Here is a 23,048-nt window from a genome sequence, read left to right on the forward strand (position 1 = left end):
AACAGTTAACCCCTCCCCTAAAAAGAAGAAGAAAAAATATATAAATAAATAAAACTTATACCTGCAAGAGACTAAAAATTAAGTTAATAAAATCATAGGATATATTTGATATCAAATCAATCTAGTTATACTAAAATATACAGAATTATGTAAAGAGTGACGTTCTCTGTGGAAGTTTGTCCGTCCTGTCTTCTGTGGCAACAAGCCACCGAGTGCTGTAACTTGCATTGGGTGGTTGCCGGTCATCTGTGTTTTGTCCTGCTTCAGCCGTGAACATTTGATCATCTATATATCATTTACGTGTTGGAGTAATGAAAGTCGTGGCCAGCGCAGAGAGTGTCAGGGGATCCTTCCATTAGCAAACAAAATCACCCAGGCTCACTTTCAAGGTTAGCATACGCAACCAACCTTCTGTTGCCGCTTGCAGCTAAGACCGTGTACTTTAAGTCTGGCTTAGTTTGTAAGGAGGCAATTATATTAAAATAATATTAACGTTTTCATCTTTGGTTAATACTACTTTAAGTCTGGCTTAGTTTGTAAGGAGGCAATTATATTAAAATAACATTGGCGTTTTCAGCCGAGGTTAATACTTATACTTCTTACCATGTTACCTTGATTTCGTACCGTGACGAGAGGCTTCTTTCCCTCATCAGTCACTGTTGCTTCTTCCATCAGATCCTAGAGAACAACATAAGACTACCGAAGTGGTTGGCCAATTCCAGGTCCAAATAAGAAGGGTAAATTTTTATATTTACGCCATGATCCCCCTAACGCAGCTGGGATGCAGCGCCCCCCCTTCCCCCCGCCCCCATCCGAAGGGATACTTATCTAACCTAGCCGGGGGACCTGCGCCCTCCTGCACTCCCTTCAAGGATACAAATCTAACCGGTTTTATTGCAGTCTCAACCGATACACTGTACATAACCATAGCCCTTCACTGGATCTACATCTCCCTGGAGCATTTCTAGCCCCAATTTACCCTGTTAAAAATTAATAATAAGTATACCTTATGAGAGGGTTAAGAGGTTACAATATATTAGGTTAGTTTACTTTATGGAGGGATCCAGGGAGACGGCAAACCCCCTTGGATCAAGAGGTTACAAAATGTTAGTTTACCTTATGGGGGGGCTCCAGTAGGTGTGGGGAGGCGGGGGATCGTTGGTTGGTAAACTGCAAATTTACCAACAAACCTAACCTAGGTGGGTGACTGCATCCCTGTGGACTTCCTTCAGGGATATGAGTCAAACCTAACCTAACATTTCCTACAACAGAAACTTGGTTAGATATGTCAGGAAAAGTATTTAATCCAGAAGTTGAGATAGACATTTATCTACTGTTCTATAAAGACAGGGAAAACAGGAGAGGAGGCGTCGCGTTAGGGACACATTACAGTGTTGTATTAACAGTAGAATCAAAACAGATAACAAAAAAGAGTCGATATGGGTAGATATTAAGGAAGGATCACAGTCAGTAGTACTGGGAGTAGTGTACAGGCCACCCACCAGTACAAAGAAAATTAACACCTCACTGTGGGAGGAAATAAATAGAGCAGGCAGGTACCATCAGGTATGTGTGGTAGGAGATTTTAATTTTAGGAATATCGACTGGAGCCTGATGGAAGCAGAGGAATTTCTTAAGGTAATTCAGGATAATTTTTTAAAACAGGTAGTTGTAGAACCCACAAGAGGGAACAATATTCTAGATTTAATTCTTACTAACAGGGAGGAAGCAGTCACTGAGGTAGAGGTTGGAGGACAGCTAGGTAATAGTGACCATAGGGAAATTAGATACAATTTAAAATGGGAAGAAACTTTTAGAAACAAAAACACAAGGAGAGCAGATTTTGAGAAATTAAGAAGGTACCTCCAAGGAGTTGACTGGCAGGGGATGCAGGGTGAGGTCAGGTCCTGGACAGAGTTGAGAGAGATAAGGCAAGATGAGAGAGGTGAGGTGAGGTGAGGTGTGAGGGTGTAAGACAAGGGGAAGGAAGAGGTGTCTGGAAGGGGCTAAGGAGAGAGGGAGGGGGAGATAGGTATGAGTATGTTGGAAGGTCAGGTCATGCTGAAATGGGAGAGGTGAGGTCGAGGCCAGTAGATGAGGGAGTGGAGAGGATGGTAGGGGCCAAGATGAGGGGATTAGGTGAAGTAAATGTAGATGAGTTGTATAAATATTTCGTAGATAAAGTTCATACAGGTCAGCTAGCAAACATCCCGTATAGAGCAATAAGATCACAGAAAAATGACCCTAAATGGATGACTGCTAGGTTAAAACATTATATAGGGCAGAAGAGGAATATATACAAGAGATTAAGAGCAGATGAAGAAGTTTTAAGGCCACAATACAATGAATTAGAACAGTCAGGAGGTTAACGAGGAAAGCTAAGGGCAATTATGAATTAAAGGTAGCCAGCCAGGGGAAGATAGACCCCAAGGGATTTTATCAGGTATACAGAACGAAGAATAAGGATACTATAGGTCCATTAAAGGCAGCAGATGGGAGCTGGTTAGTTCTGGGGAGGAAATTAGTAAAATTCTGAATGAGTATTTTTTAACTCTTCACCCAGGAAAACATGCAAGTTATGCCAAATAGTGAATAGATGTTTAGAGCAGGTGAGAATGAGAAACTGACAGATATTTTTATAACTAAGGAGATAGTGGAACAGGAGATAGATAGGCTAAAAACGTTCAAGACACCAGGAACAGATTAAATATATCCCAGAGTATTTAAGGAATGCAAAGAAGTTATTAGTGAGCCGTTAGTTTCTGTCTTAAGGAAATCACTTGAGTCAGGTGAGGTACCAGTAATGTGGAGGCAGGCTAATGTAGTACCCATCTTTAAGAGAGGAGATAAAACTTTAGCATCTAATTATAAACCTGTTAACTTAACATCATTTGTAGGGAAATATTGGAGTCAATAATAGCGAGGAACATTAGGGAACATTTAGACAAACATAATATGATAAATCAGTCACAGCATGGCTTCACGAAGGGGAAGTCTTGCCTGACAAACTTGTTAAGTTTTTACAATAAAGTGTACGAGGCATTAGATAATGGTGATAGTTATGATATCTTATATCTAGACTTCAGTAAAGTATTTGACAAGGTACCCCATCAAAGGCTCCTGAGAAAGGTTAGGGCACATGGGATAGATGGGAAGGTGTTAGGCTGGATAAGGTCATGGCTTAGCAACAGGTGACAAAGAGTTGTAATAAACGGCTCTTAAATCCGAGTGGAGCCATGTAATTAGTGGGGTGCCACAAGGATCAGTATTAGGGCCATTGTTATTTCTAATATATATCAATGACTTGGATAGTGGAATTAGTAGTGACATTAGTAAGTTTGCGGATGGTACAAAGATAGGTAGGTTAATTAGGTCAGAATCGGATGCCATCACCTTGCAGGCAGATTTAGATAGGATGAATGAATGGAAGGACAGACAGCAAATGCAATTTAATATCAACAAATGCAAAGTACTTAGTGTAGGTAGAGGAAATCCACACAGTAGGTACACATTAAACATTGAAACTCTGGTAGGTACAGGGTACGAGAAAGATTTAGGAGTTATAGTTAGCTCTGAACTCAGTCTAGGAAAACAATGCATAGAGGCCAGAAACAGGGCAAATAGGGTACTAGGATTAATTTTTAGGAGTGTTAAAAGTAGAAGACTGGAAGTAATATTAAAGTTATACTTGGCGCTGGTCAGACCTCATCTAGACTACGCTGTGCAGTTCTGGTCCCCACATTACAGGAAAGATATAGGTCTATTAGAATCAGTACAGAGGAGAATGACTAAAAGGATATAGAGATGAGGAGTATTCCTTATGAGGCGAGATTGAAGCTGTTAAATCTACATCCTTTAGAGAGACGTAGGTTAAGAGGGGACCTGATAGAAGTCTTTAAGTGGTATAAGGGTTATAACAAGGCGCATGTAAGCAAAATTCTTAAGATCAGCAACCAGGATAGAACAAGAAATAATGGGTTCAAGCTTGAAAAATTTAGGTTTAGGAAGGAGACAGGAAGAAATTGGTTCTCAGATAGAGTGGTTGATGAGTGGAATCGACTCGGTAATCATATTGTTAGTGCTACAACATTATGGAGCTTTAAGAGAAGATTAAACGGGTTTATGAATGGGGATAATAGATGGAAATAGGTAGGTATATTTCATACAGGGACTGCTACGTGTAAGCCTAGTCGCTTCTTGCAGCTTCCCTTATTTCTTATGTTCTTGTGTACAAGATTGGGTCTAAAGAATTTTTGGGGGAGGTGCCCATGTCAGTTTTGAAAACTATGGATTTCCCACAGAAACTCAGAGAGATAAAGTTTCTTAGAATCCAGTAAGGTATGCAAAAATCACATTTCCAGTGTTGTAGAGTATGGTGGGATAAATCTAAAGTAATACTGAAAGGTGTGTTCAATATTCAGGATACAGAATGTCAAGAAGGCTATGAATTCTTAGGCAACTGTTAATTCCATATTGGTTGTTATGTGATCATAGGGCAAAAATAGGGACTGGGTATAGCTTTCAGACCACCACCACCTATTTCTCTTATTCAGATTTCAGATGAAGGTTCAATATTAGAGATAGCTGCCTTTTCACTCTTCTAGGTCAACTGTGAGTTATAATGAGTTAATAGAAAGAAATATGGAAGAGAAAGTACAAGACATTAAGATGGTCAGGATGACAAGCTGAGAAGTATAAAGTGCAGTGAGAGTGGTATTTTACACTAAGAGATACTGACCAGTTGGGTTGTGCCATATTGTGTTGTTGTTTGATGTATCAGCCCCTACTCATATTCTTAGGGTAACTAATTTTTATCAGCCTCCTTGGTTATTATTCTATACATGTTAGCATTCTGCTTTATTCAAGTCTCTCTCTCTCTCTCTCTCTCTCTCTCTCTCTCTCTCTCTCTCTCTCTCTCTCTCTCTCTCTCTCTCTCTCTCTCTCTCTCTCTCTCTCTCTCTCTCTCTCTCTCTCTCTCTCTCTCTCTCTCTCTCTCTCTCTCCCCTATCATGTTTCATATGACAGAATTTTAGAGTAAGATTACTTTGTTTTAAAGTTAGAAGGGGAACTATCCAAAAAAAAGGTTGTTTTACCAATAAAATAAAGCAAACTTATTCTTACTGAACTCAGATTAACCATCCTAACTAGTAGTAGTATAGAGGAAGAAAAGATGAAATCTGTAGTGCTTGCAACAGAGGGTACAATGGCTTCTTCATGTGGTGGTGTAGAATTTAGAATTTAGAACTTAGAATTTAATGAGTAAGCTCAGACTTTATATAAAAGTATGGAGCACAGCTCTGCAGCAAAGGAATACAAACACCATAAATTATATACAGAATGTGCATAATATTACATAAAAAAATACATACAAATGAAATACATTGTAAGCAATGGCAAAAAATGAATAAATAGATGTGTATACATATATAATTATACATATTGTTACTAATTAAGAAATTGGGAAAACTTTTGACCTGTTTTGCACACTATTTATCTAAATATGCATAGCAATTTCTTCATCACACTTGAACTTGTACTTCGCATGAACAAAATATACTTGAATTGTGTTGGCCTATTTGTGTAATAATTTGGCATATACATATTATGTAGGTTTACGTAGGTGGAAGCACAGTGTGGAGTTGCAGAGGTGATACAGCAGTCGTCTTGGGTGTTTTTGAGGGAGGCTCAGAAACCATCATCTTTTATAGGTGTGGGTGGATAGTGCAACACTACTAAGGATACTCATGATTAAGGAAACATGACACTGCATACAAGGAAAAAATGATCTGAATATGAAATCTTTACTTGTCCTTGGAGGATTCTCAGATTTTGTAACATGAACAAACTATATTTTCCTTGTATTCACAGCTCTGCTTAGAAGTGTGTGGCAGTAGTAAGAGAGAAGACTTAAATCATTACAAGATCTTCCTGTGAGCAACTTTCTGGGCCCCATCAGTATGCTGTGAAGTCTGACACACTTTCCACATCCACACAGTGAGCAGGAAGTTACTCTTTTGTTTGATGTGATTCAATGTTATACTGTGTTAATCAGTAGCATTGAAAAACTAATATGTGGCATACAGAAGATTATTGAAACACAATAGAAAATGTCGACAAAAAGCCACAAGGAATACTTTGAGTAAAGCAAGTAATAGATAGTGATAATGTGTTTGTTGTGAACAGATCATGAGACTGGAACATTTCACACCACCTATCACTTGACAAGTCACATAACAAAGTAGTTCACTTAAAATTCTGTGAGTCCCTTTACCATCATTAAGAATATAGCTGTGTGAGAAGTGTGAAGAAGAGCATCACTGTTCCCTCATCATTCAGAGATGGTTGGAATATTCTGTTTAACAGTGAAAGGTACACCAGATAAGCCAGGAGTTGCAATTCAAGGGCTGAACAGGAGAGATGAGTCAGTAATTTCAAAACCATGTACTTAGCTTTCTGGCCAAGTTATTATGGAAAGGTATAAGTATGAAGATGTGGCTTAACTTACTACATAAAGTTGGCTTTGAGATTGTCACCTCTGTTGGCTGTAGTGAACAAGTTATAGTTGTTGTTTGGACCATTGAAAAGCAATGTCAGATGTTGCCTGGATAAAATTTTGCTCTCCAAAGAATTTTTATCAAAATAAATCAATTGTTTGTTCACCAAAGCTATCAACCAAACAACAAACACATAAACACAAACACAAGGATGGACTAGACAGGTTTCAGCTCAACAGACTGCAGAAATGCAACAAGCCTCACTTAGCATTTATGGTAATGACAGCGTATTAATAATTGATAACCAGACAACTGGAAAATACTAGTATAGCCTCCCTTTCCACCACGCTGTGTATTGATACAGTAGACACTGCTGCCCCCATCGTGCCTTGTAGGATTATTTTTTTATTTTTTATTTATTTTTTGTAGGAGGGACACTGGCCAAGGGCAACAAAAATCCAATAAAAAAAAAAGCCCACTGAGATGCCAGTCCCAGAAAAGGGTCCAAAGCAGTAGTCAGAAATTGAAGGATAAATGTCTTGAAACCTCCCTCTTGAAGGAATTCAAGTCATAGGAAGGTGGAAATACAGAAACAGACAGGGAGTTCCAGAGTTTACCAGATAAAGGGATGAATGATTGAGAATACTGGTTTACTCTTGCATTAGAGGTGGACAGAATAGGGGTGAGAGAAAGAAGAAAGTCTTATCCAGCAAGGCTGTGAGAGGAGGGGAGTCATGCAGTTAGCAAGATCAGAAGAGCAGTTAGCATGAAAATAGTGGTAGAAGATAGCTAGAGATGCAACACTGCGGTAATGAGAGAGAGGCTGAAGACAGTCAGTTAAGAGAGAGGAGTTGAGACAAAAAGCTTTTGATTCCGTCCTGTCTAGAAGAGCGGTATGAGTGGAACACCTCCCCCTCCCAGACATGTGAAGCATGCTTCATACATGGATGGATAAGGCCCTTGTTCGGAGTTACCAGCTGGGTAGGTGAGAAAAACTGACAGAGATGTCTCAGAACGCCTAACTTCATAGAAATTTTTTACCTAGAGATGAAATGTGAAGTTTCCAGTTTAGATTGTAAGAAAAGGACAGACCAGGGATGTTCATTGTAGAAGAGGGGGACAGTTGAGTGTCATTGAAGAAGAGGGGATAGTTGTCTGGAAGGTTGTGTTGAGTTGATAGATGGGAGAATTGAGTTTTTGAGGCATTGAACAATACCAAGTTTGCTCTGCCCCAATCAGAAATTTTAGAAAGATCAGATGTTTGGCATTCTGTGGCTTCCCTGCTTGAAATGTTTACTTCCTGAAGTGTTGGGCATCTATAAAAAGACATGGAAAAGTGTGGGGTGGTGTCATCAGTGTAGGAGTGAATAGGACAAGAAATTTGGTTTAGAAGGTCAAGTGGGTGACAGGATAGAACCCTGAAGAACACCACTGTTAATAGATTTAGGAGAAGAACAGTGACTGTCTACCACAGTAGCAATAGAACGGTCAGAAAGGAAACTTGAGATGAAGTTATAGAGAGAAGGATAGAAGCTGTAGGAGGGTAGTTTGGAAATTAAAGCTCTGTGCCAGGCTCTATCAAAAGCTTTTGATATGTCTAAGGCAACAGCAAAAGTTTCACCAAAATCTCTAAAAGAGGTTAACCAAGACTTAGGAAAGACAGATCACCAGCACAGCAGCCTTGACGGAACCTATACTGGCAATCAGATAGAAGGTTGTGAAGTGATAGATGTTTAAGAATCTTCCTGTTGAGAATAGATTCAAAAACTTTAGATAGGCAGGAAATTAAAGCAATAGGATGGTAGTTTGAGGGATTAGAAGGGTCACCCTTTTTAGGAACAGGCTGAATGTAAGCAAATTTCCAGCAAGAAGGAAAGGTAGATGTTGACAGACAGAGTTGAAAGAGTTTGACGGAGGCACAGTTTCAGAAGACAATAGGAGGGATCCCATCAAGTCCATAAGCCTTCTGAGGGTTTAGGCCAGCAAGGACATGGAAAACATCATTGCAAAGAATTTTGATAGGTAGCATGAAGTAATCAGAAGGTGGAGAAGAGGGAGGAACAAGCTCTGAATTGTCCAAGGCATAGTTTTTAGCAAAGTTTTGACCAAACAGTTTAGCTTTAGAGATAGATGTGATAGCAGTAGTGTCATCTGGTTGAAATAATGGAGTGAAAGAAGAAGAAGCAAGGTTATTGGAGATATTTTTGGTTAGATGCCAGAAGTCATGAAGGGAATTAGATCTTGAAAGATTTTGACACTTTCTATTAATGAAGAAGTTTTTGGCTAGTTGGAGAACAGACTTGGCATGGTTCCAGGCAGAAATATAAAGTGCATGAAATTCTGGAGATGGAAGGCTGAAGTGGGCCATCTCTCTATCGTGTATAACTCGAGAACAAGCTGTGTTAAACTAAGGTTTAGAACGTTTAGGTCGAGAAAAAGAGTAAGGAATGTACTTCTTTATGCCAGACACTATCACCCCTGTTATGCGCTTGGCACACAAAGACAGGTCTCTGACACAGAAGCAATAGTCATTCCAAGGAAAATCAACAAAATACCTCCTCAGGTCCCCCCAACTAGCAGAGGCAAAACACCAGAGGCACCTCTGCTTAGGGGAATCCTGAGGAGAGATTGGAGTGATAGAACAAGATATAGATATGAGAATGCAATCGGAGGAGCCCATCAGAGAAGAGAGGGTGATAGCATAAGCAGAAGTATTAGAGGTCAGGAAAAGATCAAGAATGTTGGGTGTATCTCCAAGATGGTCAGGAATATGATTAGGGTGTTACACTAATTGCTCTAGGTCGTGGAGGATAGCAAAGTTGAAGGCTACTCCACCAGGATGGTCAGTGAAGGGAGAGGAAAGCCAAAACTGGTGGTGAGCATAGAAGTCTGCAAGAATGGAGATCTCTGCAAAAGGGAAGAGAGTCAGAATGTGCTCCCCTTTGGAAGTTAAGAAGTCAAAGAATTTCTTATAGTCACAGGAGTTACGTGAGAGGTATACAGCACTGATAAATCTAGTTTGAGAGTGACTGTAGTCGTAGCTAGATGGTGGAAAACTCGGAAGATTCAAGAGTGTGGGTACGAGAGCAGGTCAAGTTGTTGCACACATAAATGCAACATCCAGTTTTGGATTGAAAATGAGGATAGAGAAGTAGGAGGGAACAGAAAAGGGGCTGCTGTCAATTGCCTCAGACCCCTGTGTTTCAGTGAGGAAAAGAAGATGAGGTTTAGAAGAGGAGAGGTAGTGTTCTACAGATTGAAAATTAGATCACGAATGTTGCAGAAGTTAATGAAGAAAAAGTTTCCTGTTTAGATTATAAGTAAAGGGCAGACTGAGGATGTTCATTGTAGAAGAGGAAGACAGTTGAGTATCTTTGAAGAAGAGGGGATAGTTATCTGGAAGGTTGTGTCGAGTTGATAGATGGAGGAATTAAGTTTTTGATGGATTGAACAATACTAAGTTTGCTCTGCCCCAATCAGAAATTTTAGAGAGATCAAAAGTCAGGTGTTCCCTTTGTGAATTGTTTACTTCCTGAAGGTTTGGATGTCCACAGAAAGATGTGGAAAAGTGCAGGGTGGTATCATCTGCATAGGAGTGAATAGGACAAAAAGTTTGGTTGAGATGATCATTGATGTTTATATAATAGGTAGAGGACACACCCCTGAGGAACGCCACTGTTAATAAACTTAGAACAGTGACTGTTTATCACAGTAGCAATAGAAGGGTCAGAAAGGAAACTTGAGATCAAGTTAGAGTGAGAAGGATTGAAGCCTTAGGAGGGAAGTTTGGAAATCAAAGCTTTGTGCCAGACTCTTTGTGCTAGACGTATCAAAAGCTTTTGATATGTCTAAGGCAACAGCAAAAGTTTCACTAAAATCACTAAAAGAAGATGACAGATCACCAGTAGAGCAGCCTTGAGAGAACCCATACTGCCGATCAGATAGAAGGTTGTAAAGTGATAGATGTTTAAGAATCTTCCTGTTGAAGATAGATTAAAAAAAATTAAGAGAGGCAGAAAATTAAAGCAATAGGACAGTAGTTTGAGGGATTAGAATGGTCACTCTTTTTAGGAATAGGCTGAATGTAGGCAAACTTCTAGTGAGAAGGAAAAGTACATGTTGATTGACAGGAGTTGAAAGAGTTTGATTAGGCAAGGTGCAAGCACAGAAGCACAGTCTTAGTGAACAATAGGAGGCACCGCATCAGGTCCATAAGCCTTCTGAGGGTTTAGGCCAGTGAGGGCATGAAAAACATCATTGCGAAGAATTTTAATGGGTAGCATGAAGTAGGTAGAAGGTAGAGGAGAGGAAGTGGAGCAAGTCCTGAATCATCCAAAGTAGAGTTTTTAGCAAAGGTTTAAACAAAGAGTTCAGCTTTAGAGATAGATGTGATAGCAGTGGTGCCATCTGGCTGAAATAAAGGAGGGAAAGAAGAAGTAAAGTTCTTGGAGATGTTTTTGGCTTGGTGCCAGAAGTTACAAGGGAAGTTAGATCTTGAAAGATTTTGACACTTCATATTAATGAAGGAATTTTTGGCTAGTTGGAGAACAGACTTTGCATGCCTAGGTGCCAGAAGTCACGAGGGGAGTTAGATCTTGAAAGATTTTGACACTTTCTATTAATGAAGGAGTTTTTGGCTAGTTGGAGAACAGACTTGGCATGGTTCCAGGCAGAAATATAAAGTGCATGAAATTCTGGAGATGGAAGGCTTAAGTACCTTTTGTGGGCAACCTCTCTATCATGTATAGCATGAGAACAGGTTGTTAAACCAAGGTTTGGAAAGTTTGAGTTGAGAAAAAGAGTGAGGAACATAATCTTCCATGTCAGACACTATCATCTCTGTTATGTGTTCAGCACACAGAGATGGGTCTCTGACACAGAAGCAGTAGTCATTCCAAAGAAAATCAGCAAAATACCTCCTCAGGTTTCCCCAAATAGCAGAGGCAAAATGCCAGAGGTACCTCTGCTTAGGGGAATCCTGAGGAGGGATTGGAGCAATAGGTCAAGATACAGATATGAGATTGTGATCAGAGGAATCCAGCAGAGAAGATAGGGTAACAGCATAAGCAGAAGGATTAGAGGTTAGAAAAGGGTCAAGAATGTAAGATGCAGGGTGATTTTGGAGTCATATTATATACCATCAAGTATGGTAAATTCAAAAGCAATTAGATGAAATAAATGAAAATTTAACCACACACACACACGCACACATGTGTGTGTTTGTGTGTACAGAGATTAAGTATCTTGCTTCTCAAAATGGTGTCTACATACAGTGGGTTAGTTAAGTCAGCCTTTATCCCCATAACACCACATACTCTACCTGCTGAAATGCTTGCCTATGGCTCTCTGAACTTCTGGTCTGAGGGCTACTTTAAGTAATATTACATATCTATATTAAGACATTTAAAAAGTTTTGGTAGAAAAACTATTCCATGTGTACTTTCATGATAAACTGATTTACAGAATGTTCATTTATAATTCAGAATTTCTAGTGATGTATTATATTTGGCTATAAATTTTTCTTGCTTTCTTTGTGTAGTTAACATCCTTAAAATTTTTCTAGCTACTGCTCTGTGTGGTATATGTTTTATTGTAATATTTATTCTTTATTCTCTTTCTCTTTTAACATTGAACATGCCATCATATGGAAAATATAAAATATGGTGGAACCTCAGCTCTCAAACTTAATTAGTTTGTGAATGCTGTTCGAAATCCAAAATGTTCAGAAACCAAAACTATTTTCCTCAAAGTAATCAGTGTAAAATAAGTTAGTCCATTCTCAGACACCGATACAGCCTGTCTTAGCAGCTTATGATAGATGCTCCCACTGTCAAGATGGCCGCTTCACATCTCCAGTTCAGAAATTATTTATCCAGAAAGGATGTATTGAATGAACTTCGTGACATGAAACGTATCAGAAGACATTGTTTAGACTTTAGACCATGCAGGTATTCTCTTTGTCACTGATCTAGTGAAGGAAGCCTTACAGATTGACAGAGGAGTAATGCATTTACTGCCAAATTGGAGGTGATCATAACACTTAGACATCTGGCTGCTGAGAAAAGCTACTGGGAAAATACAGTTGTGTAGTAATGATGGCTTTGTGGGCCATCGAGAGAGCCATAGGTGGCTTGGGATTATTCCTAGTCACTGAAAACTGTTTGTTTACATTGAGGCCTTTTCAACAAGATCACATTTGACATTTCAAAGATTGAATTACTGTCTCACCCACTGTCTCTCCTGCAAATACATAAAAATATATAAAGTATATAACTTTATATAAAGTATAAATTAGTAATAAACAGCAGCTTTTGCTTTGTCATTTAGTATTTGAAATCAAATAACTTTGTCCAAGAACCAAATTATGGCACTGCAACTGAAGCAGTTGTGAATTAAAAGTTTTGTATGAAAACCGATTTGTTCGAAAAAGGTTCCACTGTAATTAGGTTGCCTAGTTCATCTAACATATATGGTAAATTACATTTATACAGCAGTGACTGTTCAAGCTGCTGAGTGTAGCAAAAAACAAAATCAACATAGGGATGACTTTACATTTGCAAGATTTGAATCTGGGAGACCTTAATGTAGATAACTGAAAAATATCTGATCCCTGGAGTCAATATGATGCCTGCTCAGTGATCTAGTCTCCACAACACTAATCCTAGAACCAATGTACAAGAAGTCAGGGCAGGCCAGACAGGTCTTGATGGGAGAGATGAAATGTCTTATAGAGATAACATGAAATATAAAATTGGTTGGTAGCTGACAGTTAAATGGAGAAAGGGTGAAGGAAACCTTCGTCAGATCAGGTATTGGATAGGTTTGGTCTTTGTAGTGCTGCTCCAGAATGTAACCATTATCATTAATATTCTGTCCAAATGCTGTCCCGCATGCATAAACCAGGTCTCATAATTATTGTTGGTTTTCCACGACTTATGAACTCGGACACAGTTCTTCATTATACTTATGTTATAATAGTATACATTTATATCTTTATCTTCACTATTGACATGCAAGTATATGAAGGAGAGAAGGGAAGAGAGAAAGAGAGAGAAAATGCCATAAATGAGTCATTGCTCACTTTCCATAGATGCCAACTTTTCCATGACAGAAATTGAGAACTAAAACAAGCAAGGTGATTTGGAGGAGCAACCCCCTGCAGATTCAAGAGATGGGGACTGGGATGGGTCGTGCGCGGGAGTTCCTGCGCCGCAACGTTGTCCTGGTGGTGATGGTTCCTGTATTAGTGGGTGTCCACTTTGGGTGGCAGAAAATACAGGACATCGAAATGTTTGTACCAAAGCAGCAACGCCAAGACCTCCCTGTCATTGAGGTGAGTTGGGATTATGTTATTTTTTTATTTATTTTTTTTTCAGTTTATTTATTTATTTATTTATTTACTTATTTATTTATTTATTTATTTTATTTTATTTTATTTTATTTTATTTTATTTATTTATTTTTTTCTGCATTACCAATAGATTTCTTTCATTTTATCAAAAACTAAATATTGTTTGAATGTTTTAGATTACATTATTTTACAAATTTATTAATTTATCTATTATTGTTTTATTTTATTTATTTATTTTCATTATCATTATTATTATTATTATTATTATTATTATTATTATTATTATTATTATTATTATTATTATTATTATTATTATTATTTTACATGTGTTTTGAAATCCTATCTTTGCTTCCACAGGGTGCCAGATATCTTAGTGAAGGGATGAAGAACAAACTAGGATTAAAGAAAGAAGAGTAGCAGGCCAGTTATTCCTGTAGCAGAAAGGTAAATTAAATGTCTCTGTGGATTCTACTTATAAGTAACAAAATAATAATGGGAATTACAGCCTATTATGTGTTTTAGCATTGCAGAGGGATTGTTAGGAAACCATAATTTATCTTATGAAAAACAGATTGGCATGGTATTGGTCCTTGCCATGGTAGAAAATAATTTATTATGGACTTTACTTCTAGCTTTTTCACAATTTTGTTAATACTGGTCAGAGTTAGTGTGATAACAGGCAACATCATGATTCATATATCCTTCTTGAGTTGGTCACTAAGTGAAACCAAAAGGAGAACAGCAGATTCCAGTCAATGTAGTGGAGAATGAAAGAATAATTACAAGAACATAGTGTTGTGTGCAAGATGAAGCAACGTAAAGTGAAGAGAAGTAAGAATGAATAGAAGAATAGAGAGAGAGAGAGAGAGAGAGAGAGAGAGAGAGAGAGAGAGAGAGAGAGAGAGAGAGAGAGAGAGAGAGAGAGAGAGAGTACAAATGCCAGACGTATGATTACAGGTGACCTTTCGCTCCCTCAGATTACTGTAAGAACCCTCACGTGCATAGATCCTCTTTCCCAAATTAATTTACCCCATTTCTAAATGTCCCTTTTGATTGAGCCTCACATTATATTGTTGAAAAGTTGAAGATAAAGTGATCAGTATCTACCTAGCCCCTATAGCTTAGTCATGAGAATTGTCAGAAGTGAAATGTTTTATTCATATACGGTAAGCCAGTGCAGGGTGCAGCGGATGGGGTGTGTGTGTGTGTGTGTGTGTGTGTGTGTGTGTGTGTGTGTGTGTGTGTGTGTGTGTGTGTGTGTGTGTGTGTCACCACCCCATAGCAGCAGAGCAGGAGAGTGTTTGGCACGCTTTTTCCCACAGTCAGTCACTACCCAGCGCTTACACAAGACAGATGTACTAAGACGGGAAGTAGTATTTGGCGGAGACTGGGATGGGATTACAGTTAGTTGGATAAGTGAGTAATTACTGGCCGTATGCCCCAGCCTACTTAATTAGCATACGAGTCTCCAATTTAGCCTGCCAAGAAGTGTAGTTAATTTGTAACACACTAAAATCAGGGACGCGACTCCTTGGCTGAGCTTGTGTGCAAGCCAAGCTGTGTTACAGTGAGAGGTGAATTACCCTCCTGTTTGTTTGTGGGCACTTGGCAGTATTCATGTTACTTTGTGTTCTTGTTTCAGGCTAAATGCTTCTGTGGGCTGAGGTTGCTCAGCCGCAGAGGACTTAAGTGATTAGATCTGTAGTGAACTTCTCAAGCCCTGATCAGGCCTACTGTTCAGAAGGCTGTAAATGACACTACTAGGGTAGAGGTTATAACACAGTGGTGGACAGTGGGAGAATGAGTTCTGCAGGCATTGTTTTTGTTGTATTTCCCTTGTCTGTGGGTAGGTAAAACAGACTGGCAACCTCATTTGTGTAACATACCTGGTGTTACGACCATTGGTAAGAAGGGTGCATGACTCTAGTGTGGACCTTGTAACCCATATTAAGCCCTGCACCCAGTCATGTAGGTGACTTGGGGGAAAGCTAGTCCAGGTGTGGCAGCTTTGTGAAGGGACTGGAAATTGTGGTCATAACAATAACAACAAGGAATACCAGAGTTGTGTTCCTTATATGTGAGGACGTGAAATTCACTCAATCATAGATACTATCATATAAACTGATGCTCTTGTTTAATTGATGAGTTGTGACAGGAGAAATAGGATGATTACTGAATGTGTTTTGTATTTCAGATGTCGGGTGTGGTGTTAGAAGGAGAGCGTGTGAAGGGAGTGTTTTGTCATAGTGTGGGTCACCCATCTTGCTTGTCCATGCTGGCTAGCTATCGGAAGCTGCTGCTTTCTGCCTATGGACCAAAGGGTAGCTCTGTTTTAATTAGCAATGCTGTAGGTAGGGAAGCATTGGTATCATCTTCATCAGAAATTGTTAAAGAACTGTCTTTTGCTCATCCTACCACAAAATATATCAATGCACTAATCAGTGCTCAGAATTCCTCTTGTGGCCTTAATGGTTTGTATACTGGCCTTCTTTGTGTTGGACTGCTGGAGGAAGCTTTGAAGTGTGAGGAGGAGATGCCACACCCAATTGTCAGTTGTGTTTCAGAGTGGATAATTTCCCAGTTGGTGGAACAGCTGGACAAATTCCCACCACAGGTGGTGATGGAACTGGACATTGGGGAAATGGATCAAGTGGTGTCTTTTGTGAAAACAATAATAGGTGCCAAAAGTTGTCTGGGCCTCACCAAGTCTGAAGCCAATGATCTTAGCATCATTATAGTTCGTGCATTCCTCAAGAGCATCCCTGGAGAATACATACATAATGGTTTTGGACATGTTTCCATTACTGCTCAGGAAGAGGGACCGTCCTCCCCAGGAGCCATCTTTGAGGGTATGCTGTATCGGAATCCTGATGTCTCTCTAAACAGAGTAGAGGAGATTGGAGCACTGGGTGAGATCAGGGTGTTGCTCTTCACAGTGGCACTGTCTTATACAGAAGAGACAACTTCTGTTGCCTGGGGAGGGCCAGGGACCAAGGAGGACAACTTTGGATCCTTAGTCCTGGCCAGTCTCATGTCTATACTAAAGAAGAGAAACATCAGCATCATAGCCAACCAGAAATCTGTGCATCCAGTGCTCAAGTTTGAATTGGAGCGTGTTGGCTGCCTGGTGCTGGAAAGGCTTGGCACCAGTGCAGCTGAATCACTAATAAGAATTAGTGGATGCAGGGGTGTCAGCAACCTCAACAACTTACCGGGTGAACTGAGTGATGCTGTGCTGGGAACACTGACCTCAGCACAGAATGTGGTCTTTAACAACAAGAACTACATTCTGTTGGACAACAGTGAGGGATGTGTGTCAACTCTCTTGTTACCCACTACCAGTCCAAGTATTCTACCAACACTTAAGGTATTGTTATTTAATATTGTTCCCATCATGGGAACAAATATTTAGATTTGTAGTTGTTATAATCCATTGATTTTCTTATTTGAAATTTATCCCATGGAACATATTGATAAAAATTTTGACTACAGAGATTACACATCCATAAAAATTTTGATTATAAAGATTACACATCCATATATTGATACATCCTCAGTGTCATGCCTTGGTATCACCATACTCTCATCTACACATTTTGGCTACAAGTCCTCTACACATCCTCTTTCCCTCTTTCTCCTACACTTCCCCTCAACTGACTGAGTCACTGATTCACTAACTGACAGACTCATTAACTCACTGACTGACTTGGGTTTGGGTCATGGTGGTGGTTAGGTCAGGTGACTCAAATTCACCTATCCTAACCCTAACCTCACCACACATTACTTCATGTAACTTTACCTAAACATGTACAAATTTTTACTAAGTTTTCTACACCATCTCCTTCCTTCCTTCCTTCTCCTTCTACATGTCCTCCTCCTCTTCCTCTAAAGTATACATATCAAAGATTGTAATAGTTCAAATTATCATACCATGATATATCCATGGGTCCTGCTAGTAAGTCCACAAGTTATGAAAAGTTTGTTGCTTCCAACATTATAGCCTTCCATTAGTTAGTGTATAAATACGTGTAGTCTTGAGTTAAAGCATCAGCATATAAGAGTATAAAAAAGAATGTTTTGCAGGAGACTACTGAGAGCTGCTTAGCTGCTTTACGGATGGCTGTGGTGGATGGGCGTGTGGTGTGTGGTGGAGGCTGCCTGGAGGCCTGGGCTGCCACCACTGTTACTCATCTCATTACCACCAATGCTCAGCTCCTCACTCAACTTGCTGGTGCTTCTCCTTACCACATCTTTAAGGTGAATTCTTTTCTAGAGTAAAACTATTGATCTATATATATGCCAAGCCAGTGCCCCAGAAGAGAAGGGTACCAGGGACAAGGTGCTCATACACACATACACACACACACACACTTAAACATTTCCCAAGACAAGATTGAAATCTTTCTTGGATCCTGAGCCTATATGTGGATGGATCTCTCTCTACTTCAGTTTTACAGTTGCTATAATATAATAAGGAGTTCTCTTTCTGATATCTGATCTTATCAGTTAATTGGACCAAATGTGGTTGACATAGGTCCTCAGTATCATGTCACATTCATACATTCATGTTTTCCATTCAACTTCACTTTGGATACACATTCTCCTTTACTCCACAGGCATCCATCTTGCTATTAACATTTTATCATACCATCTATTCCTCCCATTCATGGCCTGCTCACATATGATCCCATAATCTTCACAGGTCACTTTTCCTATGTCCAAACCATCAAAAACGTTTAGTACAGTTTTGTCAGCCAACTTTAAACAACAGTTAATTTTTGTACTTTCTCACTTCTCACTCTGCACATTTGTGTCATTCCACATTATTCTTCAAATACTTGGATGGCTAATGATTAGAACCAGCCATCACCACCCCATTAGCTTTCCTTCCCATCTCTCAATGTTTTTGTAACTGCCTTGCTGCCAGAGATATGATATAATTTGAAATTAACTTTGCTGCTTCAAAGAGATGTGAATGAAGGATGTCACTAGATTAAGTTTTTTGCTAGAATGAGGAGTACATGGAAAATATCTATTTAATTTTTCTAATTGTGAAAGTTTTATAGGAACAGAACTCAATTCCTAAAATGCATGTGTATAGTATAGATATTGTGTGCCATGTGTTAACCTCTACATATAAGCATTATATGTGTTCCCCCTCCAAGTTTTTATGACAGCTCCTTGGCTTATGTCCTGGACCATTTTTTATCAGGTGTAGAGAGATGCATCATGAAAGATGGTGCTAAGTTGTCTATACCTGACTTGAGATTCAAACCCTAGCCTTCTCAGCTATGAGGTTATATTAAAATGACGTTTCTCAAGATACAAGTTATCTCAATCCATGGCCTTGTGAGATTTATCAAATCCTGCATATCAATCTTCACTATGATATGTTTGAACTGATACTTAGACAAGCATCTAACGATCTCATCTTGCAGGTTGGAAATATTTTTGTCCGCACCTTGATGGAGTTGGCTCTGTACCTTAGTGGGGGATCTTCAAATAGATTTGATTGGTCAGTGGATACAGTGTTTCACCACTTGTGGCACACTCCACCGCATTTGCTGAAAGATGTTACTGGATCCAGCACCGCCTTGCCAGCCAGTCCTCCACAGCATTGTGTGTGTGGCTTGGTGACACAAGAAGCTGTCCAATTCAAATACAATGGTTGGTGGAAACCTGTAGAGTTTCAGCTCTCAGATCATCTCCCAACCTTTCCCTCTCAGCAAAAGAGGGAGAATGATCAAAAGTCAGGTAAGTGCAAATCAAGTCTTGAGGTGTCCTGTAGTAAGGAAAGCGAGAGTGAGCCTGGATCCTTGGGTCAGTGTACAGAGGACAGCTTGGAAGGTTGTGGAAACACAAGTGATGAGGATGTAGACAGCCTGGAGAAGACACCTCATAGCTTGGAAGAAGAAATAGACAGTCTTGAGGGAAAGTTAGAAAGTTTTGATATTGAGGAATATGACAGCTTAGAAGACATTTTAGATAGATATGCCAAACCACAAGATGATGGTGAGGAATGCAAAGTGCCTGAAGCCAAGATTGAAGAGCATGTACCTGGAGCACTGTATGACAGCTTTGCTGCAAAGTTCAATGCTACAAGACTGGCTCTTGAGGGTTTCACGCAGCTGCTACATATTGGCCAATGCATATTTGATAAGTGAAATTTAGAACTTGCACTTCATCATCATCATTATAGTTTTGAAAGGCATGTTCAATTTTGATGCAGGTCATCCTTACTCATTTGATAAATTATGATGAAACTTCATAAGAAGTGAAACATTGTAATGCTTTTAAGCCTTTAGTCTGATACCATATGGCTTCTAGGTTGTGAATGCTACACATTAATATGTGAAATTTTTTATAGTTTGATGCTCAATTGCATTTTAATGGCTAATTCTAATACAAATCAATCCCCAGGTAATTAGAATCCAGGTATTAGAATGTGTTAAAAAATTAGTTAGAAATTTTATAATAATAAATTCTAAAAGGGTAACAACAAATTTTTTATGCAGTGTATAGAATATATGAAAGTCTACCTCAGTTAAAAATCATTTAATGAAATTATGTAATTGGAAAACCTGCAAATTTAAGTGTGTGCTGGTGTATACAAATGTACATAAGTTATATATGTAGGTTTTCTATAAATGTGAAACTACAGATCTTGTATTATTGAACCTTTCTTACTTGGTGCTGCATTTAGTTGGAAAACTCATACCTTCAAAGTATTTTTTTTATCATGAAACTTGCTACTGTTAGTATAGTCTCTTTATGTAATCAGTTTCTTTGTAATGAAAATGTAGACAAGTAAAAGCTTAGTGTTCAAGTATAGCAGCACACAAGACACATTTACAGCCATAGTATTAATATTCCCCGACCTCACTCAAGGAGCTCGAGTAGCTGAGAATGGCCCTGTCCCCTTCCCGTGCCCAAGGGATCAGGATGGTGGCCAAGATTAATGTTGGTAGCCTTTTCAAGCCAATAATTCTGAGAAATGAGACGATGAAGGCATCTTTTGCTTACATTTTCACTAATTTACATTATAAAATGTAAAATAATGCATAAACTTGATGACCTATGGGTAAATAACAAAATAAAAAATTCAGAGATATGTTGGAGACCTTAAAGATCACTTGTAGGAGTCCCAGAGGCTGCTTAGGTCTGCTGGTAAGAGTTACCACTTATGCCACACTAGGTGTGGATTTATATACACCATTGTTTAATGTTTCCCAGTCATGCTTTCCACCATGCATTGCCACATGCACTGCTGGCAAGAGATGCTCACTTTTATCAGCAGTGTGTGGGTGTGTGTTCTTTGAAGAGCTGCACACCATTGTCTGTTATGATGTACCCACAGCCTCTCTCTCTCTCTCTCTCTCTCTCTCTCTCTCTCTCTCTCTCTCTCTCTCTCTCTCTCTCTCTCTCTCTCTCTCTCTCTCTCTCTCTCTCTCTCTCTCCAGGCAAGAGATAGAATCACATTTACATCACTAGATGGGGCATAGTGCATGTGTGTCTCTAAGGCAGTGATTCTCAAAGTATGTGCCACTATTACCTCTTTGGTGTGCCGTGAAAAATTTGGGTATGATTTTGATTTGTGTACATAATATAACAAAACTATTGTAAATTGTGATTTATATTTATGAAGGGTGGCTGATTTTATATATATATATATATATATATATATATATATATATATATATATATATATATATATATATATATATATATATATATATATATATATATAATAGGGCAGGTGTGCTGCAAAAATATCAGTTGTTTCTTAGTGTGCCGTCATACTAAATAGTTTGAAAACCACTGCTCTAAGGAAATGTATACTGCTCTCTCTCTCTCTCTCTCTCTCTCTCTCTCTCTCTCTCTCTCTCTCTCTCTCTCTCTCTCTCTCTCTCTCTCTCTCTCTCTCTCTCTCTCTCTCTCTCTCTCTGGCCAACTCATACCCAGAAGAGGGAGGCTGCACTGCCGTGAAGTATGTTTACAATCACATGGGAACACAGTCTCCAGAAACATATCCATTTAAGCAAAGCCTGAATGTTTTTTGCTATTTTTCAATAATAAAAATTTATTTCATTCTATAAAAGAGATAAATGATTGCAGTGTTTCCAAAAAAATACAAAGTGAAGGCGAAGGTGTCCTGTCTCTCACTCCATCACTCACCCCCTAAACGTCTGCCAGAACCCCCTCTATCATTGCTGCTTGTGGTAACACGCACTAACAAGTTAAACCTTTGATAGTTTTCAGCTTCATGAGTAATAAAAGTTCAACTGATGCTAATGTTAGTAAATTCCATTTCCCTTAACTGTGTTATATATTATAGTTGAAATTGTGACATCTAATAGTCTTTAAATAGACAAAAAAAAAAGGTCAGCATATTATAACCTGCCTGCTTAAGTCAGTGAATATTTGATACATAGAACCCTATGTAGCCTATCAGAGAACCCTATGGTTCTACAGAACAATTTGAGAACCACTGCTGTGTGCCATACTTGTATTGTTTATATTTATTTATTTTTTGCAAGGGTGATGCTGGGCTACTCAGTGATGTCCATTTGCTTTATTCTCCAAGTGATGACTGGGATTAAGTGTTAGGTTCAATTTGCTCTTTTTAGAGGATTATCAGCAGTATGAATTAGTAAAGGTGCAAAACAGTAATATTTCATACTTCTTAATTTTGCACCAAGAGTGTAACCTTTTTATTTATTCATTTATTTATTATTTTTTCGGGGGGGCGGGTGGTAATATATATATATATATATATATATATATATATATATATATATATATATATATATATATATATATATATATATATATAGAAGGAGGAAGCAGTAGACACCTGCCGAAATGATAATTACTCCCAGTGAGGTCTAAAGCACTGTTCAGGGGGTGCTGTGAACTTATCATTAAACCCAGCTGTGACCTCACTGAACGTTTCCCTTTGTGTCTCACAACACAAGAGGGCAGTCACAGCCTGCCCCCTAAAGACAACTCTCTTCCTCCACACGAAACTACAAGCACTTAATAACACACACACATCATTCACTCAAAAATTTTAAACTCATGGCGACTCCTACACCAGCCTCAGAGTCCCCATCTGGGGAGGGGACCATAAATGGCCCCAGGTCGGACTGCCTTTCCGTCGACGACCCTAAGTGTCTTGACACCCCCCTCAACTTTTTCTTCATT

At 38.9% G+C, this 23,048-nt stretch overlaps 1 protein-coding gene and 1 long non-coding RNA gene across 2 annotated transcripts; both read left to right on the forward strand.

Annotated features, from left to right (window-relative positions):
* The first annotated feature begins 166 nt into the window (after positions 1-166).
* Positions 167-13,630, forward strand: LOC135102275 (uncharacterized). Its single transcript, XR_010269604.1, has 3 exons — positions 167-389; positions 5,869-5,994; positions 13,606-13,630. It is a non-coding gene; the product is annotated as an uncharacterized LOC135102275 (long non-coding RNA).
* Positions 13,631-13,771: 141 nt separating this feature from the next.
* Positions 13,772-20,504, forward strand: LOC135102273 (molecular chaperone MKKS-like). The gene is made up of 5 exons (XM_064007231.1): positions 13,772-13,827; positions 14,202-14,288; positions 16,039-17,211; positions 17,928-18,101; positions 19,283-20,504. The coding sequence occupies exons 3-5, from the start codon at positions 16,039-16,041 to the stop codon at positions 20,006-20,008; spliced, it is 2,073 nt and encodes a 690-aa protein (XP_063863301.1). The 5' UTR covers positions 13,772-13,827; positions 14,202-14,288; the 3' UTR covers positions 20,009-20,504.
* The last annotated feature ends 2,544 nt before the right edge of the window (positions 20,505-23,048 follow it).

Source organism: Scylla paramamosain, chromosome 7, assembly GCF_035594125.1.
Source record: "Scylla paramamosain isolate STU-SP2022 chromosome 7, ASM3559412v1, whole genome shotgun sequence".
NCBI classification, from domain to species: Eukaryota; Metazoa; Arthropoda; class Malacostraca; order Decapoda; family Portunidae; genus Scylla; species Scylla paramamosain.